This window comes from Cariama cristata, unplaced genomic scaffold (genome assembly GCF_000690535.1).
Source record: "Cariama cristata isolate BGI_N322 unplaced genomic scaffold, ASM69053v1 scaffold41036, whole genome shotgun sequence".
Taxonomy (NCBI): Eukaryota; Metazoa; Chordata; class Aves; order Cariamiformes; family Cariamidae; genus Cariama; species Cariama cristata.
In genome coordinates this window covers 6,501-16,521 of record NW_009624576.1, presented here as the reverse complement: position 1 = coordinate 16,521, position 10,021 = coordinate 6,501, and the positions used below count along the sequence as shown (strand labels likewise).

Here is a 10,021-nt window from a genome sequence, read left to right as displayed (position 1 = left end):
TTTTTGAGAAATATTTCTATTTTTTGAAGTTACTGCAAAAAAACCAAACCAATATAATAATTTCTTCAGTTAAAAGGCCTTTGAAAGTGAAAGTTCTTAAATACCGTGTTAATTAAAATCCACCTCAGATTCAATGAAACTGTGTGAGTGTAACACCTAACAACTTGATAGCGAACAAGGAACTAAAGAACACTTATTCATTTATCCATGGCTGATACTTAACAAGACCATGAACAAAGAAATGTAACACAGTTGCTTCAGTAGCAACAGCTATTAAAAATGCAATGAAGAGTAACTACATCTTAGTGACATTGGACTTTTTGTCTATTTTGATGGAATCTGGAGCAGTAAAACTGACACCAACTCCAAGGCTTGAGCGTCTCAAAGATAATTCAGAGGGAGGAATATGACGTAGCTCTCGGCGAGATACTTTTACTGGAGTTACTCCTTGAAACTGTGTTACGGTCTCTCTTCTCTGGATGACAGAAGGTAGCTGAGGATGAGATTCTGAAGGCTGAGCTTCATCTGTTCCTGTTTTGTCATCACTACTGCTCGACAAACATTCTTTGTTGAACCCAAATTCTGAAACATCTTCTCCAAGCTTGTATGAATTCTGCTGTGCTCTTAAAACACTTGTTCTATCTGTTTCTTTTATTTTCCTTGTTTGACTGTTGGTTTCAGGGTTAAGTGTCAACTTGAACTCTTCAGAAGCAATTTCTGCTCCATCTTGACTGGATGCCTTGTCACCAGAACTGTTATCTAAAATGAAATTTATCAGGAGATAAATAGCTAAAAATTACAACTCTTCCGAGTGCCTGCCATCAAGAAATATTAGTTAATAGAGTTTCACAGCTTGTAGTGTGAACGTGGTAAAAAATTTTCAGCACCTCACTTGTTGTCCTTTCTGTTAAAAAGTTTGTCATCTACAAAAACATCAGAGGTATTAGTTGTTACTTTCCGCTGACAAGGTGCTGGTAATAAAAGCCTCACCATTCTAACTTGTAATGTATCCTGATAGGCAGTCTTAAAACAACCGAACCATGACAGTCAAATATGACATTATTCATATATTGAAAAACAGTCAGCAATTACACTAGCAGAACACACAAAACACATTCTGCAAATTTGACTGTAATGTACACACCGGGCTTTTATTATTTTTAAAGCTCAGCAACAAATTATGATGTGGTTTTATTACTTTGTATTGCAGCATGCCTCAAAATGTATACAAAAGAAAAGTAACTAAATACAGAGTATTTCTTATAAAACTTAATTAACATAAGTATTTGAAAAAGTTGGAAATTCACAGGGATCTTTCCCCTTCTTCTGCTTGCTAAAATTTGGTCAGGATTGGTGTTTCCCCACACGGATAGGTGGCCTGAACTACACACTTCTTTGTATACTAGACACAGAATAGTCTTTCCCACACTCATTTATAATCCAACCTCTAGAATATTCATGTTCACAGTTTGACAAGTGTACTTTATAGTCATGAATGTGCTGGCTCATTCATTAAGGCTCAGCTCTTTGCCCAGCTGGGCAAGGGCTGAGCCTTAACTCACTCTAGGAGCAGCAGGTATGTGATCAGCATCGATGTGTTAGGAAAGCATGGCACTACCCCAGTGGAAAGAAACGGAAGCATCCGTTGGGAGGAAGAACTAGTCATGCTGAGCCTTAAGAAGAAACACAGGACCAAGAAGGCTGTATTGTGCATGTGAGGTACTGGTGGTGTCATCAAGAGGTGTGAGACAACCAAAATAGTGACAGAAATGGAACCTTCTTTTCTCCTCCACCTGAACAGCTCTATTGGAGTTTTAGATTCTGGCACGACATGGAACAATTGAAAACTTGTAGTAGCTGTTGGTTGTTGGTTTGGTTTTTTGGGGGTTTGGGGATTTCTTTTTCTGTCAAAGCACAGAATCACATTAGAAAGCTTTTTTTCCCCCCTACAAGTGTATAAGTTAGTAACTGAAAGTATGGAATTCTTCACTGACAATCTCCCAGTAAGTAACTTTTATGAAATCAAGTGCTGGGAGTAACCTATCTAAAAGCATGGCATATGACAAAGCTGTTAGTTAGAAAGTCATTCAAACCCTTTCAGACTGTAAAATTCCTTTTTCTTAACCACAACAGTTTGAGGTTATTGATGCTGAAATTATGTTAGAATCCAGAGAAAACAGGACCAGAATTTAAAGCACTGGTATTCCACTGCTACAGCTATAAACCAATGTTCTCTCTTTTGAAACTGTGGGAGAAGTGTAATATATTCCTGGAGAACAGTTAGTACAGTAAAAATATGATTTTTAAGTCTCTCTGAACACTTCTGTGTGTTCACCACCCTTCAAATGGTCTATTGACAATTGCATAAATATTTTAAGATAATATACTTACATTTAGTGGATGCCAATAACTGATGGGATGACTCTCCAAAGAGGCCCTTCAATTTCTTCTTCAGCTCTCTGCTGGTTTTCTTATAGAAAAATAAGTCCTTTTCCAGTTGCTGGACTTTTACTTCATACCCTTTCAAGGTTTCAGCAATACCTTCACTATCTTGTTCTAGGACAAGTAAAACTAGTTTAAGAACCAAATATCTGTGCCAAAAATCAAGATGCCCAACTAGACAAGAGTAGTCTTGTATTTTCCTGAGACTTTGCTTGCAATGTGTACATTTTAACTAGTATGACACAGGATCAAGAAGGCCATGCCAGTTGGTCACTTGTCAGTTTTAATAGGAGTATTTAGAAGATCAAGGTCAGCAGGACCAGTATCTTTCAACTTTCCAGTATCAGCAAATTCATATGAAAATACAACAATTCTGGTACTGCTTAAAAAAAATATTCAATTTTCCATTCATACAGACATCATGTGTCTGTTCCTCAGCATCCTACACAATGTCAGGATTAGTGACAGCCAAAATATATCTCTGAACTTCATTCTGTTTTTTTCAGTTGCAATATAGTATTTCTCAGTAGTCACTGAAGATACTACTTGCTTTACAGTCCCCCCCAAGAAGCAAATACCTTTGAAATGATACAGTATTAACTGTAGTTTTTTCTCATGTTCTTTGTGCTGTAGGGTCAGCTGCCTGTCGCACTGCAACTTGACATGCTCAAGTGCAGATTCTAATTCACGAACTATGTTTTCCTGGTCTATGACCTTCATTTCCTGTTCTTCAATCTGCAGTTGTAATTTACGTTCAGACTCACGTAGGCCAACAATCTAAGAAAGAAATAGATTTCTTTTGAGTTATCAAACCATTTTAATAAAAGCTTTTACCCTTCTGCTTAACAGATTAAAGCATACAAAAGCAATGGTCTCTACAAGACATAAGCTTATACTGGAAACAGACTTGTCCGCTCCTGCAAGTTCACACTTTAGAAATGAGCTCTGTACCTTTTGATCACATGGACTAGTGGATTTTTTTAAATACCCCGTGCAGAATTTAAGCTGAAACAACAGTGTTTTCCTGATTCTAGAAAACTTCCAACTTGCATCCCGCAGACCACTTGTTGACAAAGTCACCTAAGGTTCACCCAAGGTCACAAAGACACACCATGTCCCAATGCATTTCATTTTTATATTTTCAGATGTCAGTATGATTCTTCAGTATGTGGCTGTACACAGTGCAGGAAGCTTTATGAAGCCTGCAGCTGTGAAGAATTTCAGTATGACACCCCTATTTAAATATGTTGCTGCTCCAGAAGTTAGCAACACAGAGCACTGCAAAGCAGCAAGGAAATTTACAGATTTGCAGCACCTTTAAAGTTAATGAACCCAAAACAAAGTTAACACACATGTATCCTGTTTAGGTTAATGTAAAAATATAAAATATCTGAATTAATAGCAGATCTATGTAACCTGAAGAGATTTTAATCAAAAGCTTGTTAAATTTATTTTTATTTCTTGACACCATTTCATTTCATTATCTAGTATAATAACAGAAAATAGGATAAAAATCTATTCATTAGCCAAAACAAACCTTGTTGAAATATTTGAAGATGATAGCTCTGAGCTCAGCAGCAGATAGGGAAACTAGTTTTCCTATTACATTATTCTCGCTCTGTGAAAGAATCTGAGATGACCTAAGTAAGTGCTGGCGATTCTGAATACTTTCATTCTTGTAATCAATAGCAGCCTCCAGGGCTTCAATTCCTTCTTCCAGCTGGAAAAGGACGTGTTCTTCCTACAGAGAAACACATGAGTACGATCTTTTAAAAAAAAGTGTGGAATTAATCTTTCTATATATACGACATCTTTAACTTCATTCTCAAGAGTGACACTAAACTTAACGGCAAGACAAACTAGTAGTAGTACGGAGAATGGAATGGGAAAACTAAGAGATAGAATACAAATCTAGAACACTTGTCTTCTTCTGCCATAGTACCCCTACCATGATACAGAGGTCGATCCAATGGTTCATCACAAAACCAGAAGTCATGTCTCCCTTTTTATCCTTCCCTCATCCTCCCCACAGTTTGACTTCTGCTACTATTTTTTTGGTTGTGCTAGTTTTCTGTTGGATTAATGAATGAATCAGGTCAGTAAGGAGTTTGGTGACCATTGTAGGGAAGTCGCAGAAATGCATGGCCTGAAGCACTGCAGAAGATTTTAAGGAGGAAGGCAAGTAGGGTTCTTTCTGGCACATTATCACCTCAGCCACATGCCCATAGTGCTTCTCAAGACATAAAAATAATCTGTATATTTTATATGAATTTATTATATCTTCAACATAATTATACTGATCAACTCAAGTGTGGACCATCCAGGTAGTATGACTTATTTTCACTGTAAAAATATGGAGGCCTTCAGGTGAAGTTTGCTTTTTCACAAAATCCTATGAAAAAAACCAAGGGGCATGACTATGCAAGCATATTGCCTTGTTCTATGTCCTGACATTAAAATATCTGCCTATGATAAACTGATGAACTTCTAGTTCCCTCATTTCTGATTATATGATCCTTAGGCCAGCTGAGTTTGTCAAGGCACTAGCTGAATTAAGACCCTCTGAACATAAACTTTGTTCACTGATAGGTAAGTAGTGCTATCATAGCAGTATTTTAATGTTGCTATTTACAAAAGTACCCAACCTCAGTTCCTTGGTTCTAGCTTATCTAATATTTGGAGACATTCTAGGTTCTGATTGGACTGCTTTATTATGCAAAACCACTTAAAACCTATAGGTATCTCAGAGGTGCTTACTTACTTCAGTTGACAACACTTTACCATCTTTTAGTTTTTCATCCACACTATTTCTTCTTCTGAGCAGCTGATCCCTTTCAGTCTGAAGAACCTGAATTTTTTCCAAAATGTCTGTCTTATCTTCAGTGGTGCTGCCCTGAAGCTGCATACCTTTATCACACAGTTCCTGATCCAGCATACTTAAGCGAGTAGACAATTTCATACTATCTTTGTTTAAAGCCTAAAAAAAACACAGTAAACATAGATACAAAAATGAGATACTCCTTCCAGTAAGAAAAATGTAGGTGAGACTGTCACATTCTGCAGTGAAAGACTTGCCTGCTTCTTGCAATGGTACCCCATTTATTTTGAGTAGACAGCTACCATAAAATTTACTATTTACTCAAAAGATGAAAGAAAACAAAAACGCTCGATGTGCAGTTTTCTACATACTAAAAATTAAAGGGGCTAGTCATTATAAGTGACAATGATACTTCAATTTCTATTCACTTTTGCTACTCAAAAATGATGCAAAATGTTTCCCTGTCATGTTCTCTAGTTTGCAAAACGACTGAGTCATTTTTAAATACCATATAATTTAATGGTCTGCAATAACAGAACTCCACAGTTCAGATTTGTTTGTTTTGTTGCTGGAATTTTGGGGAGAAAAAATGAATAAAAATTATTATCCTGCCTTATTCACATTTTAAATGTTGATTTGTTCAAGCCACGCAATAACTTCATGGCCGTGGTAAAGGCACAGGTCACATGGCCTGAGCCTCTTCTGCTATCTGTCTGCCTTCCCCCTCACCAGTCTTTCAGCAGCACTACAACTGTGGTGAGTTTCATGTTTTTTCTTAAATCACCTGGCTAGATCTCAGTTTCTTGATTTCCAGGTGGCTTTTCTCTTGCAATAATGCTTCTTTTTTGGCTACAATGGCTTCTCTTTTCTTTAAATCTTCTTCTAGTTCTGCTAACTGTTGGTGCTGTTGGAGAATTCTTTCCATTTCTTCATCCAGCCATTTCTTTCGCTCTTCTAATTTCTGAAGTTTAAATAGAGATCCAGAGAGCATTAACTAGGAGTTTTTGGGTCAGAATTTTATGATTATGTTTTTTCTTTTTTAGAATAACTGATAAAACTGTAGAAGAAATTGGCATTTCTAATGTTAACATTAATTCTGCAACAGAATCTTGACTCAGATTAATACAGATATTGGACTAACTTAAAAAGAGGCTCAGCAATGTTACATTGCTACATTTTGTATAAACCAATTTGTTTCAGATGCCTTTAATGAAATATATTATTTTTGTAAGAACAGCTATATAAATAGATGTCTTCTATATAATCACAGCACCTAGGTTTGGAAGGTACCACAAGAATTCAGCTGGCCCATCCTCATTGCATTATAGTTGCCCAAGACCAGCTATTTGTGAAAAAACATCAATTGACAAGAAATTATGATGTTGAAAGAAAGACAGACAGTAAATGAGAGCCCTGATCCTGCTAGCATGGTCCATTATAAATTTATCCTGAAGCCACAGTTTATCTGGATATATTCCTGGTAAGGCTAAAAAGTTGCCTTTATTTAACTTTTAAAATTTCTTTTCACCTTTAAAGGTTTTGGGTAACTCATGAAACTCTCATGTTCCAATGTCCACATTTGAAATAGTGTAGGTGGGACTGCTATGGGACTTTCCTAACCCTGTTAGGAACAATCAAAACCAGAGACCTCTGTCATTTCTGTCAGAGGAGAAAACAAAAAACCAAACAAACCATGGAACATTTATAACAGAGCTCATCAGGATCACCCTCAAATCTACCAGACAACCAAACCTGTTGAATTTAGCACCTCTGAATCAGCATCTTTGACAAATCATAAGAAATTACATCAGAGCCTCTCCTTTCCTTCATTCAAAACGAGTACAAGAGCTGCCACACTACACTCCCAATTTTTGCAACAGCAAAGAAGAAGACAAAACTATGATGGAATACTCTTCTTCCAAACACTTTAAAAGATGAAGAAAGAAAAATTTTTTTCAAGGCCCACACAGATTTGGAATACATTAGGTACCTGTAGCTTCTGTGAAGTTCCCACTGAGTTATTTTTTTTCTTTTTAAATGCAGCAATCTCTTTATCCTTAAGTTTAAGGATCTTCTGTTGTTGCTCCATCTTTAGTTGAAGTTCCTATAAACAAAGAAAAAGCCTCATTCTTCCTGCCTCAGTCAGTCTGGTTTTAAAATGCATTTAATGTTAGAGTCCACACAAATACATAATCTGAAATACTAACCCTAAATTTACATGTAAAATTGCAATTCGAAGCTAGACATCATGTAATAAAATAAAAAAATAAAAAAGCTGAAGAGAAAGGCAAACTGAAGATTTCTGTGAAAATGTTTATAGATAATTTCTTCAGTGCATTTCTCAAGAAAGTCATTACTTAAAACTATGGAAAGCCTGGCAGTATAGTTTATTGTCTTTGAGGAAGCAGAGGCAAAATTCACTCATCTCATTCTTTGTCATAAAGAAAGAGGAAGAATCCTACTTTAATTTGTTGCTGGTCCCGCTGAATCTCTGCTTCTAGTTGCTTCTTTTTTTCACTCTCCTCACACAGTCTCTTCTGTAGCTGGGTCTGCTGATGCTTCATCTGAGCCACATTCTGCTCAAGTTCTGTTGCTTGTCTCTCACTTTGGTTAGATAACGAAGCCAGATTCTTAGTGTCTTGCTGCTTCTTTTGTAAGGCCTGAATGTTCATGGCAAATTTCAGCTTAATAGCAGGAAAACTTAAAACTAAAATATGACTCAACTTCATTCTTTATTTCACTGAATTCTTAGAGTCATCAAGACTTACTATCTTCCACCCAAACAATCAAGCATTATTTCTGTGGTTTCTGAGTTTCTGAATTAATCTCATCCAACATGAAAAGGTAAAGATACAGTTCATGCCTGGTAATACAGTGAAAGTAGTAAAATCTAACAGAAGTCACAGCTCTGAAAAATGTGTAGAGACATAATGGTGCCAGAATGCCGGTCCTGAACTCAAGTCAATAAGCCAATCACTCTTTTTGAATGGCGCTTGTCTGACCCACCATTCTAGAACTGAGAGGCACAGAGCACCTAAGCTGGCCCTACACAGAATTTAAACTTAGGTATAGCAGAAGCTCAGTGCCAAACAAATACAACCATATTGGGCCTGGTCTTGCAAACCATCACAGTGATTTGCTTAGAGCTGGAATTGATACAGTATTTTCAGAAAACATCAATTTTATTTATGGCAGGTAATAAACTTGTAATATAGTCTCCTTGTGTAGGTCTTTTATGGTACTACATACAGTGGATTACGAGCATCTCATATCACCCACTTCTTTCTTGGTTTCTTCTCCACCAAGAACATACTGTATGTATCTAACCACATATAGATTAAACAGCATTCTGAGTGTAATAGTATTAAGTTTCGTGTTAGCTAGTTCAATTCAACAAGCTTCCAATGTGTAAAACTGGTGTGAGTTTCACAAGCAGAGTGTTACGGTTCAAAGGTAATAGGGAGACAGAGATTTTCAAATCTTAATGGTCAGATCAGAAATACCTGCACTTTCAACTTAGCTGCATCCATCTTCTTCCGGAACTCTTTTTGTAACTTGGCTTTCTCAGGAATGTCTCTCAGCTCCTTACTCTCCAGCTCCTGAAGCCGCTTTTGTGTTTCAGCCAGTTCCATTTTTGCCTGCTCAGATTCTTGCTCCAGTTTAGTTATCTTCAAAGAATATTGCCTGCTTACAGACCGAGCATCCTTACCTTAAAGACACCACATCCAAATAGTTTAAAACCAGCAGGATAATCAGTTGAAATGCAATACTTAACTCTGTAGTTGAATCATTACTTACTTCATTCTGGCTAAACCAGTAATTTCTGAGACATTTTCCAACCCTAAAGGAACACACGGTTCCTTTCTAACTCTGAAATATGGATAAAGGAAGGAGTCTTAAATCTGAATTCTTCATGAGTCACCTGATGTCACCAAATAAAGTGCCATCTGAGTGCCCAATAAAGTGAAATCCTTCTGTCTACTGTAGTTTTTGCCAAAATGGCTCTCCTGTATTTAATAAATTTTGCCTTTTCCGGAAGAATATGCCATTTATTTATTACTCAATTTTCAGCTTAATAATCAGTAAACAATTTTGGATTGTGTTTCTACTCTTTGACTTGACTCGTTTGGGCGATCTTTCCCAAAGTACTATTTTTGGGGGCACAGAATCTTTCTCAGTGCCAAAAAGACAACCTCGAGAGAAAGTATGCACACGAGAAGGCTGTGATTGAAGGGGCTAAGCAAAGAGATCCTTACTGTCATCATAAGGGTAGTTTCTGGCAGGCATATATATATATATATATACCAGGACAGATGTTTAAGGGATTTAGGCTGACAGGGACACTGACCTTTTCCCTCATCCACTTCTGACTCCTGCTTCTCTACTGCAGTGCTAGGAATGCTTACATTCCCAGCACAGTGATGCATCTTCTCGCCTATCCCAGACACCATGTGACAAATATATGTCCACGAAGAGATCAGTAGCACTGAGCATACATGAAAAATTACACTATTGGTGGATAAAAGCAATAATCAGCAAAGCACAAAAAATATTTAACAGATACATCAGTGTATCATAGCAGAGTAGGCTGTAATCAAAATTTATAGCCTTCAGTGCAATCATAGCAAGTAATTAATGAAAGTTATGAATCTTTAAGTTATTAAAAGTACTCTTGCATAAGATAATTACATAAAAACTAAGACATGCAGGACTTCAGAAGTTTTGTGCCTTTTCTTTTGTTTCTGAACTTCTTCATTCTAA

The 10,021-nt window shown here is 36.8% G+C and overlaps 1 protein-coding gene across 1 annotated transcript in view; it reads right to left on the bottom strand.

Annotated features, from left to right (window-relative positions):
• Positions 1-295: 295 nt before the first annotated feature.
• The window catches only part of KIF27 (kinesin family member 27), a gene marked incomplete at its 5' end in the record, with an annotated part of 14,467 nt that continues 4,741 nt past the window's right edge, over positions 296-10,021 (bottom strand). Inside the window, 9 exons of the mRNA XM_009703219.1 lie at positions 296-759; positions 2,392-2,556; positions 3,021-3,219; positions 3,980-4,183; positions 5,204-5,419; positions 6,045-6,221; positions 7,251-7,364; positions 7,723-7,920; positions 8,764-8,969. Coding sequence (XP_009701521.1) covers positions 296-759; positions 2,392-2,556; positions 3,021-3,219; positions 3,980-4,183; positions 5,204-5,419; positions 6,045-6,221; positions 7,251-7,364; positions 7,723-7,920; positions 8,764-8,969 — 1,943 coding nt within the window. The remainder of the gene's footprint in view (positions 760-2,391; positions 2,557-3,020; positions 3,220-3,979; positions 4,184-5,203; positions 5,420-6,044; positions 6,222-7,250; positions 7,365-7,722; positions 7,921-8,763; positions 8,970-10,021) is intronic.